General features: G+C 51.2%; 11 protein-coding genes across 11 annotated transcripts; 5 read left to right on the forward strand and 6 right to left on the reverse strand.

Moving 5' to 3' along the window:
* Positions 1-586: 586 nt before the first annotated feature.
* Positions 587-2,311, forward strand: Triagg1_3637 (uncharacterized protein; the record flags this gene model as incomplete). Its single annotated transcript, XM_062897951.1, has 4 exons — positions 587-622; positions 703-1,085; positions 1,189-1,826; positions 1,884-2,311. The coding sequence occupies 4 exons, from the start codon at positions 587-589 to the stop codon at positions 2,309-2,311; spliced, it is 1,485 nt and encodes a 494-aa protein (XP_062757626.1).
* A 23-nt stretch (positions 2,312-2,334) lies between these two features.
* On the reverse strand, positions 2,335-2,977 carry Triagg1_3638 (uncharacterized protein; the record flags this gene model as incomplete). Its single annotated transcript, XM_062897952.1, has 2 exons — positions 2,335-2,523; positions 2,585-2,977. The coding sequence occupies 2 exons, from the start codon at positions 2,975-2,977 to the stop codon at positions 2,335-2,337; spliced, it is 582 nt and encodes a 193-aa protein (XP_062757627.1).
* Positions 2,978-3,306: 329 nt separating this feature from the next.
* Triagg1_3639 (uncharacterized protein) lies at positions 3,307-4,747 on the reverse strand (the record flags this gene model as incomplete). The annotated part of the gene is made up of 2 exons (XM_062897954.1): positions 3,307-4,092; positions 4,154-4,747. 2 exons carry the CDS (start codon positions 4,745-4,747, stop codon positions 3,307-3,309), a joined length of 1,380 nt encoding a protein of 459 aa, XP_062757628.1.
* Positions 4,748-5,659: 912 nt separating this feature from the next.
* On the forward strand, positions 5,660-7,103 carry Triagg1_3640 (uncharacterized protein; the record flags this gene model as incomplete). Its single annotated transcript, XM_062897955.1, has 3 exons — positions 5,660-5,832; positions 6,147-6,377; positions 6,446-7,103. 3 exons carry the CDS (start codon positions 5,660-5,662, stop codon positions 7,101-7,103), a joined length of 1,062 nt encoding a protein of 353 aa, XP_062757629.1.
* A 499-nt stretch (positions 7,104-7,602) lies between these two features.
* Triagg1_3641 (uncharacterized protein) lies at positions 7,603-9,873 on the reverse strand (the record flags this gene model as incomplete). Its single annotated transcript, XM_062897956.1, has 4 exons — positions 7,603-7,709; positions 7,771-9,393; positions 9,451-9,589; positions 9,865-9,873. The coding sequence occupies 4 exons, from the start codon at positions 9,871-9,873 to the stop codon at positions 7,603-7,605; spliced, it is 1,878 nt and encodes a 625-aa protein (XP_062757630.1).
* Positions 9,874-10,995: 1,122 nt separating this feature from the next.
* On the forward strand, positions 10,996-11,969 carry Triagg1_3642 (uncharacterized protein; the record flags this gene model as incomplete). The annotated part of the gene is made up of 6 exons (XM_062897957.1): positions 10,996-11,025; positions 11,098-11,424; positions 11,491-11,507; positions 11,571-11,619; positions 11,686-11,847; positions 11,907-11,969. 6 exons carry the CDS (start codon positions 10,996-10,998, stop codon positions 11,967-11,969), a joined length of 648 nt encoding a protein of 215 aa, XP_062757631.1.
* A 203-nt stretch (positions 11,970-12,172) lies between these two features.
* Triagg1_3643 (uncharacterized protein) lies at positions 12,173-13,014 on the reverse strand (the record flags this gene model as incomplete). The annotated part of the gene is made up of 4 exons (XM_062897958.1): positions 12,173-12,250; positions 12,304-12,668; positions 12,751-12,855; positions 13,011-13,014. The coding sequence occupies 4 exons, from the start codon at positions 13,012-13,014 to the stop codon at positions 12,173-12,175; spliced, it is 552 nt and encodes a 183-aa protein (XP_062757632.1).
* A 1,417-nt stretch (positions 13,015-14,431) lies between these two features.
* On the reverse strand, positions 14,432-15,603 carry Triagg1_3644 (uncharacterized protein; the record flags this gene model as incomplete). Its single annotated transcript, XM_062897959.1, has 4 exons — positions 14,432-14,616; positions 14,673-15,028; positions 15,084-15,184; positions 15,256-15,603. The coding sequence occupies 4 exons, from the start codon at positions 15,601-15,603 to the stop codon at positions 14,432-14,434; spliced, it is 990 nt and encodes a 329-aa protein (XP_062757633.1).
* Positions 15,604-16,102: 499 nt separating this feature from the next.
* Positions 16,103-17,768, forward strand: Triagg1_3645 (uncharacterized protein; the record flags this gene model as incomplete). Its single annotated transcript, XM_062897960.1, has 2 exons — positions 16,103-16,123; positions 16,182-17,768. 2 exons carry the CDS (start codon positions 16,103-16,105, stop codon positions 17,766-17,768), a joined length of 1,608 nt encoding a protein of 535 aa, XP_062757634.1.
* A 920-nt stretch (positions 17,769-18,688) lies between these two features.
* Positions 18,689-20,144, forward strand: Triagg1_3646 (uncharacterized protein; the record flags this gene model as incomplete). Its single annotated transcript, XM_062897961.1, has 5 exons — positions 18,689-18,730; positions 18,804-18,841; positions 18,903-19,029; positions 19,117-19,434; positions 19,719-20,144. 5 exons carry the CDS (start codon positions 18,689-18,691, stop codon positions 20,142-20,144), a joined length of 951 nt encoding a protein of 316 aa, XP_062757635.1.
* A 535-nt stretch (positions 20,145-20,679) lies between these two features.
* On the reverse strand, positions 20,680-21,707 carry Triagg1_3647 (transcriptional regulator family: Bromodomain transcription factor; the record flags this gene model as incomplete). Its single annotated transcript, XM_062897962.1, has 2 exons — positions 20,680-21,326; positions 21,392-21,707. The coding sequence occupies 2 exons, from the start codon at positions 21,705-21,707 to the stop codon at positions 20,680-20,682; spliced, it is 963 nt and encodes a 320-aa protein (XP_062757636.1).
* Between the last annotated feature and the right edge of the window lie 861 nt (positions 21,708-22,568).

Here is a 22,568-nt window from a genome sequence, read left to right on the forward strand (position 1 = left end):
CTGTGCGAGTTACTGCAGACGGAGGTGCTTAGGTAGTGCATCCCGGGATTCGGATTCGGACACACAACCAACAGCGAGCCGGGCTACTGTTACTACCTACATACTACTAACACACTCAAGCTACTGTATGTCGTATGCAGCTTACTGATATTAAATTCGTGGTATGAATTCATTAGTTTAAACGGCCCTAAAAAAAGAATCCATGGATGAAACTTGGGGAACGACTTCCATCATCCCCCAAACCAATCTAAATCCCAAATCCATGACCTCGGCTACCCCATACAGCGGCGATTCTTTAAACTGGAGCTTCCTAACTCTAACCGGTAGGCTCAACACAATCTGCATCTCCCTTCTACTGTACTGTAAGCCTTTTGCTTGCGCTGCGACTCTCCCACATAACCGGGGCAAACCGAATCTCCATTTTACCCCATAATGTTGACATACCGACTTGTACTCTCCTGGCATCAACACCCAACCCCGCAATAGACTGTTGCTGTACATACAAGCAATCAGCATTGGAATTCTAATCTGATCGCCATCGGGAATTAAATAAAGAAGAAGAAGAAAACGCCACAAGTCAACCAGAATGACCCTGCGAGCCTCCGTCAGAGCATTGCCAAATGTATGTCACAGTACAAGCTCCCCCTGTCCATGCTTAATTCAACCTTGTCGTATTCACCAATCCAATCCAATCGCATCTAGGCCGCCAAGCGCGCGTCGAATCTTCTTCGAACAATCCAGTACTCCCATCCTCCCTCGTGTCCGTGCCACTCCAACCCGGGCTACCACCGCACCTCCATCACCCAGAACAAGAACATAGGCGGCCGCCGCTTCGCCACGCCTTCCAATGCCGACCTCAAGGAGTATGCCTTTGAGATGGCGGCTTCGTCCATTCGGTTCGGAGCTGGCGTGACCCAGGAGGTGGGCATGGACCTCAGGAACCTCGGCTCCAAGCGAGTGTGTGTCGTTACCGACCAGACTGTGAACCAATTGGATGCCATGAGACAAGTTCGAGAGAGTCTCGATCGCGAGGGCATCAACTTCAAGGTCTACTCCGACGTGAGGATAGAACCAAAGGATAGCTCGTAACTGCCCCCTCCCCCGCTGTACCCATGCAACGTGTATTGTACCAGCTTCTGCCGGCTGTTGTTTCCCTGACTCGACTAACACATTCGTCAAAACCATTAGCATCAAGGACGCAATTGCATGGGCGAGGCCGTATGAGCCAGATGCCTTTCTAGCCGTCGGTGGAGGCTCCGTCATGGACACGGCCAAGCTGATGAACCTCTATTCAGCGTACCCAGATGCAGATTTCTTGGACTTTGTCAACGCGCCACTGGGAAAGGGGCTTCCCATTGACAGGCCCCTGAAGCCGCTGATTGCAGTCCCAACCACCGCGGGTACTGGTAGTGAGACCACGGGAACCGCCATCTTTGATCTCGTTTCCAAGAGGGCAAAGACGGGTGTTGCTCACCGAAATCTCAAGCCCACCCTTGGAATATGCGATCCGCTCAACACGCGGACCATGCCCGCCGCCGTCAAGGCCAGCTCCGGTCTAGACGTCCTGTGCCACTCTCTCGAATCGTGGACAGCTATCCCATACACCGAGCGAACACCTCGGCCCACAAACCCAATCCTTCGGCCAGCCTACCAGGGAGCCAATCCCATCTCAGACATCTTCTCCCTTAATGCACTGAAGAGCACAGTCAAGTACCTCCCACGAGCCGTGAAAGACCCCGAGGATTTCGAAGCGCAGAGCGAGATGCTATTGGCGGCAACGCTTGCCGGAGTTGGCTTTGGAAACGCGGGTGTTCATTTATGCCACGGTAAGTGACCCGACCCCATGATGTCCTGAGCCACCTGCTAAGCTGACTGCAATACAGGCATGTCGTATCCCATTTCTGGCCAAAATCCAGGTTACAAGCACGCCGGCTATGAGATCCCGCACCCCATCATCCCGCACGGCGTTTCCGTAGCAGTCTCTGCCCCCGCCGTCTTCCGCTTCACGGCAGCTTCCAACCCAGAGAGACATCTCGTTGCGGCCGAGGCCTTTGGCGTTGACATTTCCAACGTAAAGAAAGAGAGCGCTGGTGAGGTCTTGGCCGAGGCACTGATGAAGTTCCTCCAGGATTTGGGAGACCAGCCGAATGGGCTCAAGGATTTGGGCTTTGGTAGCGAGCACATCGATGCGCTTGTTGAAGGCACCATTCCCCAGGCTCGAGTGCTGAAGCTCGCCCCCAACCTTGCCACGGAACTGCAGGCTGAAAAGGAGCAGCTACGGGGGCTTTTCGAGGACGCCATGAGCTATTGATGCAGCATGAAATTTGTAGCAGACTATCGGAACTTGTCTGGGTTACTCGGTATCATCTTCCTTAGCATAGCAATCTGCTTCACAATGCTTAGCTTTCGAAGCTCTGGGGTTCCGCGCCTGTCGGTTCGCCGTGTGCCGTTGGAGTAAACGACCGTGTTGTCGGGTAGTACCTCGCCGCTCGCAATGACGGACAAGTGAGACACTGTGCAGTTCTGCGTTGCATTAGCTTTGTAGCCCAATGAATATCGTATCGTAGTAGCTTGTTCTTCGTACCTTACCAATCTTGGCCCCGCCTCCAATTTTGCTTCCAACCTGAATGACGCTGCCCTCTCCAATCTCCGTCCCTCCGGCTTCCACCACCGAACCCGCTTCGATGAGAACGTAGTCGCCAAGGCTCACTCCGCCAGTGCCCTTTTCGCGGTTGTCCGGAGGTGCCCCGAGATGCACTCGCTCCTGAACAATACACCGTCGTCCGACAAGAATGCTGCCGACGCTCGATTCGATGCGCGACCGGGGATGGATCACCGTCTCTGCCTGCATCGTGATGGAATGGGAGCCCAAAAGTACCGCATTGTCCGAGATGGTGAGCGATGTGGAAAAGTTGACGGGAGGTTTCGGACCGCTGCGGTCAACAGCCGGCAGGACAGACTGCCTTTTGCTCGACATGGCGCGATGTGTTGATGTCAAGAGATGTTTGGAGTAGCTTCAAAGTAACTGGGTGGAGAGCTCAGCGTGGAATGTTGATTAGGGACCTTGGGCTAAGCCTTAAACGAGCTAGCGCTGGCGATTGTGCCAAATGTCAAGGCTGCTCTAGTACGGATTGGGCAATGCAAGCTCTCTCGGTACCTTCATGGTACTTCCCTCCATGACAATACAATACACAGGCTGCTGGGATGATGTAGATATCAAACCGTTAACGACGTTTCCATTTATGGATTCTTCTAAAGAAATCATGAATTATTTACAAATCGCAGAAACTCCCATCTACCAATAGCTTAATTGTCCTTTGGAACATTCAAACCGTCTACTCCGCCCTCGTACGAGGCAACATCATACTCCTCGGGGTATGTCTCTAGCAATTCCTTGAGCTGTCCCATCTGCTCCTTGAGGTCGGGTGTAAGGCTTTCATAAACGTCCTCAAACATGGAGCCAATGGGCGGCTTCTTCTCTCGCTCTGCTTCGCTGAATCCCTTGAGGATTTCCTTCCTCAGGCTGTCTCGGGCCTCCTTTTCCTTGGCCTCGTCCCAGCATCCTTTGGCCTCCATCCACTTCCTCAGTCGAGTGATGGGGTTATCCCGTCGCTTCCAGTCCTCGACCTCGACACGGGCTCGGTATGCAAACGAGTCGTCGGAGGTACTGTGGTGGGAGACACGGTAGGTCATGGCTTCAATAAGCACCGGCTTGCCACCGTCCTGCAGTGCCATTTCTCGTGCCTTCTTTGTGGCCTCTCTGACCGCCCAGATGTCGTTTCCGTCAATTCGAATGGTGTCAATTCCATAGCCAATTCCTCTGCTTGCAATGCCGTCTCCTCGGTACTGATCGAGGGTGGGTGTGGAAATGGCAAATCCGTTGTTGCGGCAGATGAAGACCACAGGACAAGAGCGTGTGGCGGCAATGTTCAAGGCGGCATGGAAATCACCTTCGCTGGCGGCTCCCTCTCCGAAAAAGACTGCCGCTACACGAGGCTTCGAGCTGGGGTCTTGTAGTCTCTGCAGCTTCAAGGCATAAGCCGCCCCCGAAGCCTGCGGAAGCTGTGTAGCCAATGGTGAGGAGACGGTGTGCTGTGGCGGAAAGTGTTAGTCGTCATTTGCAGGGATCGTATCGTATCCCGGGAGCGCTCACAATATTCAACGGCTTGCATCCATAGTGGATGGGCATGTTCCTGCCCCGGCCGTTGTCGTTTTTGTTGGCAAACAGCTGTGACATGAATTGCTCCGTCGTGAAGCCCCTCTCCTTGAACAGGCCCTGCTCTCGGTACTGGCAGAAGACGGGATCGTCTCTGTCCAGCACACTCGAGGTGCCAACGCTCACGGCCTCCTCGCCGGCGCTGACCATGTAAAAGCTTAGTCGGCCCTGTCTCTGAGCATCGAACATGATGAGATCCATGATGGAGATGAAGAGCATATCCTTGTACAGCTTGATGACGGCCTCATCGCTGATGTCGGGGCTGAAGGAGGGGTCAACCACTTGGCCATTCTGGTCCACGACTCTGTACGTCGGCAGGGCTGTGTATGATTGGGGCGTCTCGAACTTGAGCGAGCTGGTGAAGGAGCTCTTGAGAGCGCCGGGGAACGAGACAAATCCCGAATTGGGCCGTTGCGAGAGGCTTCCCGCACTCCGGATGGGATTGGAGATGACGGAGACGGACGGCTGAGCCAGTCTCCGGACGGAGGCCCTCCGAAGGACGCGCGAGTTGGCCTTGAGCGGGTTCAACATTTTGGCTGCTGGAAGAAGGACAATCCAAGATCTAGCAACAGCAAGATGACAGACCCCAAGTTTGTTAATATAAGAAAATCCGGGGATGGCTCTGGTTCTGGTTCCCTCTAGTTGAGCTCGGGATAAGGCGCGAGTCTGCCGATAGAGAGCGGTCGCGATTGAGCCGACAGAATCCGCCAGCGCTAACCGACAGGGGGGTTGTCCGAGGTTTCCAAGTTGAGCACTAACCCGGGCTCGAGTGGCTGGAGGTGCTTCTATTATAGAAGAAGAGACTGTCTTGGAAAATGGAAAGTGTCTGTCTGTTTTGGCGTTGTTGAATCAGTAAAGTCGGGAGAGATGATGAGAGTTGCTCGGCTCTTGGTCTTTCCAATGTTGCCTTGTGTAAGTCACCTCTGCCAACGGATGAACCTACTATTGATGCACAATGTAATACATTTTGTAAATGTGCCTGCTCTTGCTTTCTGCCAATATTTTTTTTTACACAATATCAAGTGTTTCTTTCATTTTTATCGTGTTTCCAGTTGAAATAGACTTGGTCTTTAGGTGTAGATACTCGACATTCCATGCGTGGATGCTGGGAGGGCAATTGGCAGCCAGGTGGCAGACCAGACGCAACACGATCAATCAGCTGTCAAGCACAATTGCTCGAGAATATTCTCATAAACTCATTCATTTTCGTTTCGTAATCATAGCTCATGATTTTCATGACTTTTGCAGAACCAAATCCCACCGTGTGCAAACCGCATCTCTGATGCTCCAGTTGAAGCCATCACCACACATCGCCAACCAGATCACCAGCAACATCACACTGCAACTCACAGTCAATATTATCAAAGCAACAACTAAAAAAAAAACACCACATTCCATCCATCTCAATCAATATTCCATCCTCTTTTCCATCTTCCTCCCCAAATGGCCCCTCCCGCAGTCAACCTGGTGTTGCTCATCCTCGCCCTCTTCATCCTCATCGCGCTGATTGGCTGGTTCTTCCAAACGAGTATCCACCACTTTGTCCAAGCTCTTGTCGCCCATCGCCAAGCCAAACAAGCCGAGACTCAACAAGACATTGAAGCGGCGGCAAGATCGTAGAAAAAGTCTTTTGGCAGGTTTGCAGACTCTCGATTCTTTTGTATGCTGTATCAATGCTAATCTGATCCCTCTAAAGGCTTTTACAATTGAGCATCTCGCTGGATTGGCAGATTTAACCTCTGGCTACCAGGGTAGAAAGAAGAGAAAATTAGTCTCATCTTCTTCATCTGTTCAAGAGTGAATAGCAACAATCAACAACACCAGTCACACTCAATCACCCCATCATACGCCATTCATCTCACTAAAGACCCAAAAAAAAAACACAAACCATCGCCATGTCTGGCCCTTCACTGCTAAGAACCCGCGCAAGGCTATTCCAGCCCACGGCCTTCATCTCTCATACAAACCGCCTCTTCTCTACCACCCTCCAGTCTCGTGCTTCAGATCCAACACCCACAGCAAACCGCGCCACTCACTTTGGCTATGAAACCGTCACGGAATCCGTCAAACAGGAGCGAGTCGCAGAAGTCTTCACTAGCGTTGCTGAATCATACGATAAAATGAACGACTTGATGTCCCTGGGAGTTCACCGTCTGTGGAAGTAAGTCTTGTTCCACTACCCTTCAACAACCTTCGTATCAATATCAACACAACTAATGCATCCCCTAGAGATCACTTCGTCTCCTCGTTAAACCCAGGAGCAACAAACCCCATCGGCACGCCCCAGCGCATCCTCGACGTCGCCGGAGGCACAGGCGACATCGCCTTTCGCATGCTCCAGCACGCCCACGCCGCCAACGCCAACCCAAACGTCCACGTAACCATCTCCGACATCAATCCCGCCATGCTGGCCGTCGGCAAGCAGCGCTCCCTGTCTCTCCCGGCCTCGCACCAGTCATCGCTCTCTTTCCTCGAGGCAAACGCAGAGGTCCTGCCGTCGACAATCGCGGACAACTCTCTTGACCTGTACACGGTTTGCTTTGGAATCCGCAACTTCTCCAATATGCCGGCTGCCCTGAAGGAAGCATACAGAGTCCTGAAGCCTGGCGGCATCTTTGCTTGCATGGAGTTTTCCAAAGTTGACAAGTATCCCATCTTCAATGCCATCTACAAGCAGTGGTCGTTCAGTGCCATCCCGTTGATTGGCCAATTGGTCGCAGGAGACCGTGATAGCTACCAATACCTTGTTGAAAGCATAGAGCGGTTTCCCTCCCAGACAGAGTTCCGAGACATGATTGCCGAGGCTGGATTCTCCATCGTTGGAAAGGGGTATGAGGATCTCACCGGCGGTGTGGCAGCTATTCACAAGGGCATCAAGCCTCTATGATTGCTCCCTCATATGGGGGCGACTGCTTATGTATAATATCTTGCGGAGGGGGTACAATGACTGGCACTCTGAAATAAAATAGAAATTAATCCTTCACGGTATCGCTAGCATATGACTGGCCATCATTCATAAACAAAAGACGTCGCATGGAATAATTTTTGTGACCTAACTACTTGAGGTACCAATCGAAAAACGAAGGCTAATCTTCTCAAGCCCGACACTTAATCCTCCCGGAAGCTCATGAGATACATATGTACACCATGAGAAGTTCTGGACCTTGCTCTCATACCTTCCAGAGCCTAACGCCAGATTGTCCCAAAAGGAAAACCACGTGAATGAGATTAAATTCTCAAGGCTGGGCGCGCCTGAAAAAAAAAAAACAAAGGAAGAGTGCCGCTACAGTGGCCAAGACAATCAGGGAACTCGATGCTCCTCGACCGCGTTTACTAATCGACAGTAGGAGTCGAGGGTCCCGCGGGTGACACGCCTGAGTCTCCCTTTAGACCTCCTCGTCCCCGAGATCCACGGCCTCGCTCGCTACCTCGTCCTCCACGTCCTCCGCGTCCTCCTCGCCGGTTGCTCTCAGAATCGCTGGTTCCGCCGGCGCTGCGATATCCACTAGAAGCAGCACCGCCTCGTCCGCTGCCACCCCAGGTTCCGGCATTACCACGAGTATTGAAAGGCTTGCCCTCTCGGTGGTGGAAGATCTTGACCAGAGGTTTTGATCGATCCTCTGTGGTTCGTGTCTTCACGGCTTCCGGTAGTCTGCCCATGGCTCCGTCGCGGTCCTCAATCGTTCTAAACTGGACAACCTTGTTTGAGCCTCCCCATTTCTCAATCTTGAGAATCTTGGACTTGTCAGCCTCGTCAAACAAATCGCGGCACTGCTCGTCCGTGTTGACATTCATAATGAACAGGCCAATGATATCAGATGCGGACGTCTTTGGGATTGGTGAGGTTGCTGGCTCGGGGGCGTTTGCAGATCCGTTGATCGAAGCCGAAGCCTTTTCGGCTTCCTTGTTAGCCGGGGCACTGCCCGCAGTAGGCTGTGGAGTTGATCGGTTCGGTATCGTGGAGACGGGGACAGCTGGAGCGGCCTTGGGCTGTTGAACTGGTGGCGATTGTTTGGCGATCTGGGCAGGGGGGACAGCAGGAGAGGTCGCGCTTGCTGGGGGAGCAGCAGCAGCTGTTGTAGGAGCAGCAGAGGACTGCTGCTTGGCTCCTCGATGCGAAAAGTTGAACCCCTGAGCACGCATCTCGGTTCCGATTCGTCCATCCTGGATTTCCAGCACCAGATAACCAAAAGCAGCATCGGCAAGGTTGAAATTCCACATATTCTTGAAGGCGCTTTCGTCAACTGCGCCCAAGGCACCCTGGCCCACTGGGCCTCCAAATGGATTTCCACCAGCAGCTGTCGTGGGCATCTTTTCTACAATTTGCAGGGCATTCTTCAGCAGGTTTTGCTGGGCCTCGTTCTGCTGGATAGCAGGCTCAACTTCTCCCCGAACGGTTTCCCAAACGTCGTTGAACGATGCTTTTGAGGCAGCGAGCTTCCCGCGGTAGTGATCCAACGTAGGATTGACGCTGAATTCGTTGTAAGAGCTTCCATACCTGAAGTGGAGTCCAGCCGAGACGGAAAAGTCCGCCTTCAGGGTAACAGAGAGCTGGTTCAGTATACCTTCTCGGGCGGGAGAGGCGTGCGTGATAAAGACTCGAGTCTCGGTGGGATCGTAGACACGATGGGCAGTGTCGACCAGCTCACCCATCTGTAGCAGAGTCGTCCACATGGTACCTTGCCCACCCGCAATAGTAGTGCGGCCCTCTCCATTGTCGAACAGTTTATGCATTACCACGGCGCCACCGAGACCGAGAAGCCGGAGCTTTACACCACCTACTTCCAGCAACATGGAGCGGGCTTCGTCGATGATGTGGAGGTTGTGGACCTTGTACTCGGACGACCTGAACTTTTCAAGAACGCGAACATCCTCACAGGCACCCCAGACGGTATAGACTGGAACATCGAGTTTCAGCTCTCCACTGAGTAGCAGAGGGAGTTCGGAAAGGGGCAGTTCGCTCGCAGAGAATCTGGATTTCACGGAGCCAGGGCCACCCTGCTGAATAGCCTTCTTGACCGGTTCAGAGATGAGTGGTGAGTACTGTGCTACATGCTTCAGAGTCTTCTCCACAATCCGTTCCAGAGATGTGTGATCGTAGAATCCGAAGTCACCAGTGTGGATGATGTGGTCAGCTTGAGCTTGTTTGGCGAGCTCATTGAGTGATCGTAGGTTTCCTGGGGTGAACGTCAGCGGATGTCACCCGTAACACGATGCCCACAACCGCAATATACCTCGAACGTCTGCAATGCAGAGAATCCTTATGGGCCCTGTCTGGATGATACGGCCTTGGTTGGGTAGGAGAGGCGCCGCTCCAGGCGATGGAAGGCTAGTCGCACCATTTTGTATGTAGCCGGGGGCATATGCTCGAGGCTGCACCTGTTAGCCAAATCAACGTCCAACTGAACAGCGCAGCAATCGAGGGCAGAGGGGCGTGGCGATGCGGGCGGCCATGTTTCGTCCCGCATTCTCGGTTTCCAAGCGGAAAGGCAGCATCAGGACGCGAGGCAGATGCTACCGAAGCAAGAAAAGGCACGGCGAAATGCCTTCTGTGGTGTAGGAATCCAGAGAAACCCCGAACGGGCAGCTCCCCGATCTGCCACGAGAGCCAGGGTTGAGAGACCAGCAAGAGAACAGTGTGCACTTACGACAGCCATTCTTTCAGCCAGCAGGGTACAGGGGAATCGCAGCTTTCAAAAATGGTCCGGTGGGTGGTTTCCGTACGAGAGAAGATGCTCTCAAGGGAGGATATGACGGGTATCGAAGATATGGCGAGAAGAAGAAGGACGGCGAGCCGCGAGTGAAGGTGAATTTGGCTGCTCAGAGCGAGAGTAACTATTGCTCCATAAAGGTCGGGTACTGAGTGGCTACCTGAGACGCTGATTGGCAGCCTTGCCGCAGAGCAAGTTTTACGCTAAGCCACTTGGAGGAGTAAAAGGCCAGGAACACGATAGCATTTAGGCAAAAAGTATGTGTTGAAAAGCAGTTTATGAAATTCTTTCAAATAGGATTTAATAAGATTTAATGAATTTAATTCTGAGAATCAGTTTGCCTATTAAATGGCACATTATATATATATATATATTACTTTAATGTTTAATTTTGTATCACGTTAAGTTTACAATACTAAGACGTAAATATTTACGTTATAATAAAACTATTAAAATTACACTCTATATAATATTTTCATAGTCTCTTGCTGTATTCTAATACTGTAAAAGTCATATTATATAATCCCGCCTAGCATCTGTGCAAACGGTTATCTTATCTTCATCTCATCCATGGAGCCACAAGCTTTGAGCTTCTCTCAAAGCAAACTCTGGGAGACGCCTTTTCCAACAGCCATTGATATGAAAACTCTATGGATGAGAACATGTTACGTCCATATCCGGCTTTTCCACGGAGTCTCCGGTTAATACTACGCCCTTGGGTTCTTACATCGCACGCCACTCCTCTGAGCTCTGCTCTCTGGCTGAACGGGGCAAGGCCCTCTTCCTCTGGGACGCAATGGAAGCAACGTCAAGGCCGCGATGCTTATGTCCGCCATGCTAAAGTTCAAGGACTCAAGAGTAGAGCAGCTTTCAAGCTGTTGGAGGCAAGCTTGCCCCATCTTCACATTTCTGCCATGTCTTCATAGTGTTAATATGAACAAAGATCGATGCCAAGTACAAGCTCTTCAAGAAAGGACAAACTGTAGTTGATCTAGTAAGTCATACTTGAACCAGGCCACCAATCTAGATTGCAAGGCTCTAAAACTTGTTCTCTTCTCTTCCAGGGATATGCACCCGGCAGTTGGTCACAAGTATGTCGTACCTTCGTATCCATGCCCAGTATCTGCCATCGTATTCGAATAAACTGGGAGATTCACATTTTCTTTGTAGGTTGCCGTTGATCGCACTCGACCTCATGGCCGTGTTATCGGTATCGATCTTATACCCGCCCAGCCTCCCAGGGGTGTTGCGGCTTTCCAAGGAGACTTCTTGTCCCCTATGGTTCAAAAACTTGTCAAAGAATTCATCGTCCAAAGCCACGGCGACAGGCCTCCTCAGGCCGGGAGAGACGATGTTGATGAAGACAACGATACGCTTCCAGAAAATACGATCATCGACCAGCCGAGCTACATTGATCGAGAGAGACACTCAGCAGAGAGTTCAAGCTCTCCATCTAGTAGCGCATTAGCAGAGTCGACCTCGAGAAATCTGGTGGATGTTCGTCAAACACCTCTTGTAATTGAAAACAGTGATAGTTGTGCTCCGACGCTGACCTCGATATAGGTCGTGTTAAGTGATATGTCAGCACCATGGGAACAAGCATCTGGATATAGTTCAAGGAGTCTAAGTAACCCTTATAACAGGCTGATGAACACGAGCGGCATTGCGTCTCGAGATCATGCGGGTAGTATGGTAAGAGCGAATCCTAGGCTTTTACCAACTGGAAAATGACAAGAACATGATGCTAATGACATGCAGAACCTTTGCGAGGCTGCACTTCATTTTGCCAGCGACACACTCAAACCCGGCGGCCACCTTGTCTGCAAATTCTACACGGGAGCGATGGATAAATCGTTGGAACAGCAACTCAAAGTGCTCTTCTCAGAAGTGTACAGAGAGAAGCCGGAATCATCTAGAGCAGTAAGCCTCAACCACGTCCATCCATACACGAGGCAGCATACTCATCATAACTTCCACAGGAAAGCAAAGAGGCTTATTTTGTTGCCCTGTATAGAAAGGCCAAGGCCACTATTAATCACTAGAATAAATCACACAATTGTCATCACGATTCAATGCTACGATGAATTGGTCAAGCAGATCATCAATTTGGCCATGTCCAGGCACGAAATTTTTAGGTTCGAATGATATCAAGTCACGCCATCCCATTTAGGTCCCATACATAAAGCGAAAATCGAAGATAAAAAGTATCTCCATCCTGATGCTTGCCCATTTTTTCCAACCAAATTTAGACCTTGAAGCCACGTGAGCGTCTGCGACCACGAGCGCGCTCGAACTTGCGTCCCTTGGACTCAACAAAGGGTTTCTGCAACACAGATTAGTACTCATGATCCATTGCCAGAACCAAGTATGGCGTACCTTGTGCTTGTGGGGACCGAAGCCGAAGTGCTTGACGGCCTCACGGCTGTTCTTGGGTCCACGGAGGATCAGGGTGTTGCTTCCGGTAGGAGCACGGAGAGCAAGCTGGTCCAGGGTGATGGCCTCACCACCAGCAGCGACAATGCGGGCACGGGCGGTGGCAGTGAAGCGGAGGGCGGCAACGGTGGCCTTGGGGAAGGTCAGGAGACGGTTGTCATCGGTGACGGTGCCGACAATGACGACGGTGCGCTTCTCCTCCTTGCTGAAGTTGGAAACAATGCGGGACAGGGAAACGGGGGGGCGGTTGATCTTGGACATGAAAAGTCGTCGGAGAACAACCTTGTTGAAGGCGGCATCGGTTCGGCCTGGTGTCGCAAAACAACGTTAGTCGCTCAATGCAGCCAGCACGGAAGCTTCTCGTGCCCCAATTTTTGGGTTCCAACTTACGAGCCAGGAAGCGGTACAGCTTGACCAGGAGCTTCAAGTAGACATTGTCGCTCTTGGGGGCCTTGCGGTGAGTGCCCTTGACGTGGTGGCGGTCGAGATCGATACCTGGAAAATTGGAAAACCATCGTCAGCCAGATGGTTCATGCTCAAAAATGGCTGCACATCTTCGTGAGAAGACGGCGCTCAAGTCGCAGCGAGATACACGAGGTATCATCACCACTCGCATACACAGGCTATATCAGTTTTTTTTCTTCACGTACCCATGGCGACGGCTGATGCTGAAAAGCTTGATGATGGGCTATTGTCAAAGTCAAGATGGCCGTGAATATCAAGGTGAACTTTTCCCAGAAATTTCAGGGCTTGGGACTTTGATTGGGCCTCTGATTGGTCGGCTGCTGCGCTAGTGGCAGAGCGGTCAGTAAGGGCAATTAGGGTACGCCTAGCTGACTAAGAAACGGCACCGCAACGAGCCAACTAAACTAGCCGACTTTGCGACTAGCGAGTGGGGCGTATCGATAAGCTAGCGGCGTGTGTCGCAACTTCGCCAGCCAAAGCGCATACTAGAATGAATCGAATGAATATGAACCTTCTAGCTAGCATCGTCAGTGCTGCTCACGCTATATGGCATGGATAAAAGCACGCAGACGCCCCAGTGGCCTATCGAGCCCTTCAGAAAGACACCCAGCCCTTACATTCTCCAAGAATTCGTACATGGTCTAATTACAGATAACCTGCAGTCTCATAACGACATAAGGGAATACATCCAAGCCTTTAGGGAACGCCTCTACCAGTTAGACCTCATGCAGCTTGGCTGGGGCGTTCCCCAGGAACTCCTTCAGCTGTTGTTTCTCATCAACATAGGGCCATCCTTCTCGGATTTCCGCGGTCGCATCTATCAGCGCTACAAGGTAGCTGGCTGCGGTGATGGTGCCGAACTGACTCTCGATCAACTAATTGGAAAGGCTGAAGACGGGTGGCACCGCATTAGGATAGAGAAGAGGCTCTCACAAGGCTCTGGCTTCCTCGGCTCAGGCTACACGGCCCCAGAGAGGCCTACAAAGCGCCCCAACAGTGGAAATCCCCAAGGTCAAACCCCCAAGAGATTCAGATGGCACTGGCAAGCGCCAATTCAGTGAGATCGACAGGCTAGCAGCGTGTTGCAAATTCGTCAACTAGAGCGCATATACGAGGGCATGGAGATTGAAGGCGCTAGACTGATTTGGCACCTCAATGATGTAGTAGCAGTCTGGAATGGATGATGCTTTGCGCATGACATGACGCTATCCCTTTGGTTAGCTGCACAGGGGCCATCATGTCTGTCCATCCATGTAATCGACCATATCAAAAGCATGTCGCAGCTGTTTCAACGGTTCCTGAAATTCTTGACTACCAACGTACATTCTCAGAAACTGCAACTTGTTCGGATTCGAGTTTCAGATAAAAAGACCCAGATAGAACCACAAGTTTTTTTTACATGAATCATACCCATGGCGACAGCACGCGCATACCATGACATCTGGTGAATTCGGAGCGCTGAAATCAACTATACTCAGCGTTATGCTCCTACTAACCACAGCTGAGATCTCCAATGGCGAGAGCTGCTCAATGGATGATGCCTTTTGTTTCTTAGGACGCTCCTAATGCATGATATCTCGACCTCGTGTCTTCTCAGCCATTTCATTTACATGAAAGGTGGCAGTGAGAATGGGTAGCCGCCATTCTTAACCCGGAAAACGCTCAAGAGGAAGCTGTAGACGAGGAACAATGTGATGCTCCAGACAACAACTGCAACTTGCTGAGTCTTGGAGTCGGCCATACGCGGAACTTTGACAGCCAGAGTAATGGCGCAAAAGGAGAGTATCCCATCTATCGCATAATGCATTAGCTTCTGAACGAGATGGCATAAAGGAGGCTTATCTTACAGATGGCGGCAACGATCTGAGTCTCCAAACCAAGTTGGCTCTGGAATCCGCCTGCAATGTAGCTAACTCCACCCTTGCCGTCTCCGACAATGTACGGCACTTTTCGGATATGGTTGAACATGTGTCCGCTAGTGAAGAGAAGGATGGCGATCAAGCTGACGGAAGCCCAAATGTTGCGATTCTGGACGACGGGCAGCACGTAGGAAGATGCGCTCACCAGCGCGGTGCCGACGCCAAGAACCAGAGTCACGGTCGAAGCCCATCGGAGCCAGTTAATCGGTCGCTTTACAGCGGGATGCGGCCTGTCGGGTAGTTGTCTGGAGAGCCAGGAATGGACCTGTTCAGCAGCTGGAGGCCTGTGATATGATTAGCATCAATGCCGATGTGCAGTGTTGGAGCTTGTCGATTTACCCTGCTGTAAAGTCGTATCGAGAGGGTTCTGGCGAGGCCGCGGCATGAGGTCCTACGGTGGGATTGAAGAGCATGAGCACCGGGGCGGTTTGAAGACCAAGCTGTGGTACGAATTGATGCGTTAGCATGCCCATGAGGTTCATATCCATCCAATTGCAGCTTTACTACCCACCGAAATGAAGGTTTCCCGACCATCAGCAAAATCCAAAGTGCCAAAGATCAATCGAGATTCGCCAGTCTTGTCGCCCCGAGTCCAGCTCTTTCCCAGAAGATCCCACTCGGGCTGAAACTCCTGACAAAGCTGGCAGCCGAATCTGGTCTCCAGAGCAGTAAGAAGCACAGCGACGCTGTGGTTCCTCGGGGCCGTCGTCAGAGAGGCATAGGTGGCATCATTCAGCTTGATCGGGGATGAGCGCTGAGCCAGCCGATTGAATTCCTCGTACGAGTCGGTCTGTGCCTTCTTTGCGAGGCCCCCGCCAATGAGCAGAAAAAAGGGCACAATTGACGAGAGGATGCGCATCTTTGCGGTTGTTTGCGGCTGTTGTATCAAACCGTCTAAGCACAGCTTGCGATGCGGCCAACTAAGCTGCCAAGTGTGTTGCTGTGCTGTCACCAAAGCTGTCCCGTTTTTATGATTATGTAACTACCAGTGGCTCTTGACCATATGAGGCTAGCGCATGAGGTTGACGTAAGGTAGCATCTACGACCTCGCTACTTAATGCAACTGCGATTTAGACACATGACGGGAAGTAGACTGCAGGTCCTGTCTACCCCTTTCGGCAGCTCCATTCCTGTCGCCAAGGTTGCTCCGACTCGGCAGCTAATCGCTAGCAGTTGGGAACTTGCATGTTTGCCTTGTTGTTTACCATGTCAGACGGCGTGGGCGAATCGGAGATGCAGCTGCGATAACGTAAAAGAGCGTCCTCGTCAATCGCCAGATTTACTCGGCAGTTCATCTTGTCATTAGAGGTATTCCCATCACCACCGCATATTCTTTTGCTCTCGAATGAGTGACAGCCATGAGCGCCGACTTAATTGAGGTAGCCATCCCCTTTATCGCCAATGCTTTGACGGTGTGCTGATGTGAAGCTTTTCCAGCGCACGACGCGTCTTCACGCCCTGGACCTTGAATATCAGCAAAACCGCCATAAAACCGACCTTATTAGCCGGGACGAAGATGCTCGTCGTCTGCAGCTGCGCGTGCTGCTGCTTCGAGATGAGAACACTCGGCTACAGGACAAGTGTGCCGCGAAAGACGAGGAGATAAAGGCTCTGTCACAAGATGGCGATCGATTGCGCGTCGAGCTTGACGGATTCAAGGCGCAAAGTCAGCCCGAGGATGCGCGGACTAAAGACGACGCAATTGAGGCGGATGATTCGGCTGTAGGTCATATCCAGAACCATGACAATCGCACTCTCCTCGCTAATAAGCTTAAGGCGGATACAAAGTCAAGCGAAACCCATATGCAAGATTTGAGCAAGGCTTTGGATGAGAACATGGCCCTTACGAAGGAGCTGCAACAGTTGCGACCTGAAATGGAGCTTTTAAAGCAGCAAGTCACGAATTACGAAAAGATGTTGTCTGAACAGCGGAAGACGGAGCTCGCGAGCAAGAAACAGTCGAAGCCTGGGAGGTCAAACGACGAGAGCGAAAACATGAGCGAACTTCGAGCAGCTTTGGACAAAGTCACGGAAAAATTGGCTGAGGAAGAGAGGCAACGCGAAAGCACCAAGTCATATCACCGGAAAGAACTAGAAGAATCGGAACGCCAGAACGATAAACTGGAACAGAGAATATCGAAACTGGAAAAGAAGTTGAAAGATTCGCAAAAGGAGCTTCGCGACGTGCGGAAAGAACTCAAGGCACCTCAACCTAGCTCGAAAGAGGACGAATCAGAGGGCGGAAATACTAGCAACAACCAAGAAGCGACGGCAAAGCCCCGAGCAAAGGATGAGAGGCTGTCGCGGAGGAACAAGCGCGCAATAGAGCAAGCGGCGGTGGGCGAAAAATCTGCATTTTCAATCACACCGTTCCTCAACAAGACAAAAGACACTACCGCCAAAGAGACCAATGGCCTGGGGTTGACGCTCGACGATGTGCTTGCACAACCCGGAGTCGATGATGCATCACCGCTCGTGATGGCAAACAAATCATCTGATGCCAAGCCCATAATAGCACCAGATGCCGAACTGGAGACTACTACACCTTTGAGGCCTCGAGAAAAGCTGAAAGCAAAAAAGAAAGCGAATACTACTACAGCAGCTACAACAACCGCAACTATAACAGCAGAGGATGAAGACCATTTGTCCAAACTCACTGCTTCCGTTCGGAAGATAGCACGTGTGAGGCCTGACGACACAAAAGACGAGGAAACATCCAAGGATGTTGACTCCGACGATACAGCACCTTCCAAAAGGAAAAAGCCTCACGAACCTGCCACGACTGACCCTGGCTCAGTCTTTGAGCACAAGAAGAGGAAGAGAAAACTTCTGAACAAGACTAACGATATCATATTAGAGGAAGATGAGACCGTGGAAGGAGTCCCACCCGTGGAAACACCGGCAGGTCGACCGAGAAGAATGAAGTCCTCCGCCACAAGCGCTTTCAACTCGCAAACCGGTACCAAGCCGTTTTCACCTTTGAAGCGGCACAAACGGGGGGTTAACGCAAGCTTTCTGGCTTGATCAAGGCGACCAACCCGTCAAGAGTTTAGTACCCCCTCCCCTTGAAATCATCTGCAGCAAAGGCTGCGTGGCTAAAGGCATCTTCTTTTCAAGACGCCAAAGACAGCATAGCATATTATCATCAAGCATTGTGATTCTTCTGTGTAATTATTTGTTCTACCTAGGGTACAAAGTCATGGGATATAGAAGGAATGCAGTGCCCCTTTACTCCGTAGTGCCCTTTTGTTTATTAGGACATGTGTAGGTCAGTGGTTCGCAGCAGCAGAGAATTACTACTACTACTACTACTACTACTACTACTACTACTACTACTACTACTACTACTAGTAGCATTGTTCGGACCCAGAACCTGGACAGCACTTTAGCACTGCTGCAGACTGGACAACTCAATGGCAGATCCTTGAAGCTCAGCCCAATAGAGTAATGGTTCGTCGAGAGGGAGGGGTTGCATCAATGCTGCTGCTCTTCTCTCCATGGATTTAAATCCCACCTCTTCTGGGCTTTCATGTACAGATACAAGATCATTCGAATTAACCTAAATTATATTCACAGCAGACATAGTTTACGATACCCTTGTTCTCCTAGCGCCTGTACAGTCTGTTTGCTTGGGCTCATATCGTGAATATACTCGTACGTAACTTCATTCATACAGCACCCCTCATACTGCATATTTGGTGGTGCTAAAGCGCACTAGCAGATAACGGATTGATAGCCAAGATTTCCCACCTTACTCAGCAGCGGTAGCCAATCGCATCGCTCGGCCCTAATTTTTCGCCCACACAAAAAATTCACAATTTCAACCAGCCCCAACCTCGAGAGCTTAACATTCGGCTTTGCAGAAGAGAAGTGGTCTTCACAGCTAAAACTCTCTTTCCTCACCCATCTCTTTAATTCTTTGCGCAGAGGCGAGGCTGTACCCAATGGCTGAACAACTGATCCTCAAAGGTACCCTCGAGGGCCACGTACGACTTCCTCCCCTCCCCCATCGCTGCCGTTTCTTCAATTTCGATATAGGGACTGACAATTTTACTGCAGAATGGCTGGGTTACCAGCTTGGCCACCTCAATGGAGAAGTACGATGGCCTTGCGATGCTCACGAGCACCCTCGATCCGTTTGAACTAACAGGAAATTAGCCCCAACATGCTCCTGTCTGGTAGCCGAGACAAGACCCTGATCATCTGGAACCTCACACGCGACGAGACTCAATACGGATACCCCAAGCGATCCCTCCACGGCCACTCCCACATTGTGTCCGATTGTGTATGTTTTTTTTCTCCCGCCCAGACGTCGGTGATGATTTAGGAAAAGAAGAATTGTGTGGGCTGATTACAGTTTGTTTTTGAACAGGTCATCTCCTCTGACGGTGCCTACGCCCTGTCTGCCTCTTGGGACAAGACCCTCCGTCTGTGGGAGCTCGCCACTGGCACCACCACCCGAAGATTCGTCGGCCACACCAACGATGTTCTCTCCGTCTCCTTCTCCGCCGACAACCGACAGATTGTCTCCGGCTCTCGTGACCGCACCATCAAGCTGTGGAACACCCTCGGTGACTGCAAGTACACCATCACCGACAAGGGCCACACTGAGTGGGTTTCCTGCGTCCGATTCAGCCCCAACCCCCAGAACCCCGTGATTGTCTCCAGCGGCTGGGACAAGCTGGTCAAGGTACGTGTTTTCGGATTTATTTGCTCAGCGCTCCTCCTTTACATGACAATTACACCCATTTTTCATGATGTACTGCAATATTTCAAGTATTTGCTACTTCAGAGCCAGCAATGGCCATGAGACAAACTTTTTATCCACTTTGCCCTGAATTTGTTTTATTCTCTTTTCCTTTTATTTTTATCATAATATAAGGAAAGAAGAAGAAAACAGCACATATCCATGATATATATATATTCCCTGACTTGCATGCTGAACCCTTGTTTCTAACATGCAATGTCCAATAGGTTTGGGAGCTGTCCAGCTGCAAGCTGCAGACCGATCACATCGGCCACACCGGCTACATCAACACCGTCACCATTTCCCCCGATGGCTCTCTCTGCGCCTCCGGTGGCAAGGACGGTACCACCATGCTCTGGGACCTCAACGAGTCCAAGCACCTGTACTCCCTCAACGCCAACGACGAGATCCACGCCCTCGTCTTCTCCCCCAACCGATACTGGCTCTGCGCTGCCACCGCCAGCAGCATCATCATCTTCGACCTCGAGAAGAAGAGCAAGGTTGACGAGCTCAAGCCCGAGTTCACCTCCGTTGGCAAGAAGAGCCGGGAGCCCGAGTGTGTCAGCTTGGCCTGGTCTGCTGACGGCCAGACTCTGTTCGCTGGTTACACTGACAACATCATTCGTGCCTGGGGTGTCATGTCGCGGGCATAAATGTGTGTTTTTGTCATGGTAGGTCGGGAAGTCAGAGAGAAAGGGGGGGTTGGGGGTTGTGAGCATGGCTTGGGACGTGGTGGAAATACAGGGCATCGCATAGTTAGCTTCTCTTCCTCAAGATGTAACCGAGATAAGGGGGCAACAGTTGTGTGTGAATGTAACCTGGCAGAGGGTTAAGAATTGCTGGCATCAGAAATACTGAAAAAAAGGGTACTGGACACAATTCGCTTCTAATAAAGAAGATGGTTCTTAGCTCCTGTTTCTACCGAGTACAAGGGAAAAAAGGAATATCAAAATTTCATACTGTTCAATGCAGTCGGGTCGAAATAGTGAATGTGAATGGCATCGTGAGATGCGCTTGATTGTTCTATCCGTATTAACCCCTTGTCCCGTACTTTGTTACTAACTAGTCGGGAGCGACACTACGGGTATCATATATAAAAAGTTTGGCAGAATAGCCGTTATTCTGACTGCCTTTTGACAGTTGTGTACCTGGCGGTGATTCGATCCTAACGTGTTCAAACGCATTGGATCACAAAGCGTTTGACTTTTTGCCCAGGCGAGACACCTCTCGTCGGGAAAACTTGACATCAGCATTGACCAGCATGCTATGATCCGCAATGTCCACCTTGTCGGCGTGTTCTCTAAACCGGTCTCCCCCCATGAACCGCTTCATGGTTGACTCCCATAACCGGAATCGCTCTTTGCCCTGGCTGTCGCGTTCGACCAGAGATTTGACTTCCTTTTGCTTGCGCATTTTCGAAGCGCGCACCAGCCTTCGCAGAGCATCCTCGCCCAGCTGTGCGCTCTTTGCCGCATCTTCTCTGATTTGCTTAGAGTCTTTAGTCCTCTTATCCTCTTGCGGCGTGAATCTATAAGTGTGTGTGCTGGGGAATCCGGGGAAGGATGCTGGTATATATGGCTTGCTGTCCTTGTCCGGCTGGCCGCTGAGCTCGACGCCGAGGAGCGGGAGAGAGGTAAATGTGTCGTCGGCGGTTACGACAGCGAGGCCGCGATCGGTCGCATTTTGGTTAAAAACTCTGCTTTTGACGTGCGGTTTGAGAGACGAGAGCGGGATGTTGTGGTATTTTAGCATGCTCTCAAAGTCTGACGGGACGGGAGCTTCGCGACGTGACGATATTGCGAGCCGCTTGACTTCTTGGATGATGGAGCTCATGTCTACGGAGATGGAGCGCGTTAGCGGAGAAGAAACGGGTTGGTATCGTATAGGATTTGAGTCATACATTGTTCAACCAATTGTGTGAAGCTCTCCAGCGCCTCGGGAGTAGCAGATTCGAACCCATCATGCGACAAGACCATGGCAATGGATCGCTGGATACCAGTGCGGGCAAACTGGTGCACGGTTGGAGACATGGAAGCGACCGCCGACATTGATTCCTCGTCGGCCCATTCTGAAGGAGCAGCATCTTGCTGTACCTGAGCTTGATTCGTTCCGGATTGCTGCTCTTGGCCATCTCGCGACGCAAGTCTCGGCCGCTTTGGATCCGAGTCGGTGGTGGTAGCAGAGACGCTGCGTTTACGCGACGCTGTGTCGGACATGGTTGCTTTCGGCTGGCAGGAGGCGAGGATTGGATAGGGCGAGTGTAACGGGGTGGGTGAGTGAGTGAGTGGGTGGTGATGGGATTTGAGGAGGAGAGGAGCTCAGCTGCTGGGGTTGTCGCGCCGTAGAGCAGAGAAGAGTAGAGCAGAGCAGAGCTACAGAGGGTGTTTGGGTGGTAGGTACTAATTGTTACAGCACGTGAAGCTGAGATGCCATTATCGATAAGCCAGTCGCTCGGGTTATTGTGGGTGAGCTGGAACAGTTTGTACATTGAAGGATGAAGAGCAGTTATCATGAGTTGTATGGAGTATGTTGTATCCTATTAGTAATTGTCTTCTATATCGCGGTGACATGGTTCAAATTGTATCCCCAGCAAACCAAACCAAATCCCATCACGTTACTGTGCCTCCATGCCGCCCATTTTGCTGGCCTCTCAGCCCCGGCATCAGCAGCGAAAACTACGTGATTGGGCGGGCTATACACGGAAGGGAAGCACTTTGGCATAGCCATTCCATCCGCTTTTAATTCGTACCAGAACCGACGATAACCCGAAGTCGAGGCACACAAGCGCCAACACACAATCCAGCCCGGCTTCTGTTGATGCTTTTTTCCCCAAGTTGCATCTTTGGGTTCTTTTTTCCTTGCTCCAATTTCAAGAGTTTTTCGTCGTTCCGAGGTTTCGAAAAAAGGGGCCATTGCTGCCGCCTGTTTAATTTACGTTTGATTCGTCGCGACAACTTTTGCAACGGGGGATTGAAGTTTTGAACCGAGGGGCGACGGACCGACGATCCTTGGGAAAAGGCACTGTCGAACTTGCATCGCCAGTTTCCGACGGATTTCCATCTCTCTTGACGAGCATG

The sequence above is a fragment of the Trichoderma aggressivum genome (genome assembly GCF_033847375.1).
Source record: "Trichoderma aggressivum f. europaeum strain CBS 100526 chromosome Unknown scaffold_010, whole genome shotgun sequence".
Taxonomy (NCBI): Eukaryota; Fungi; Ascomycota; class Sordariomycetes; order Hypocreales; family Hypocreaceae; genus Trichoderma; species Trichoderma aggressivum.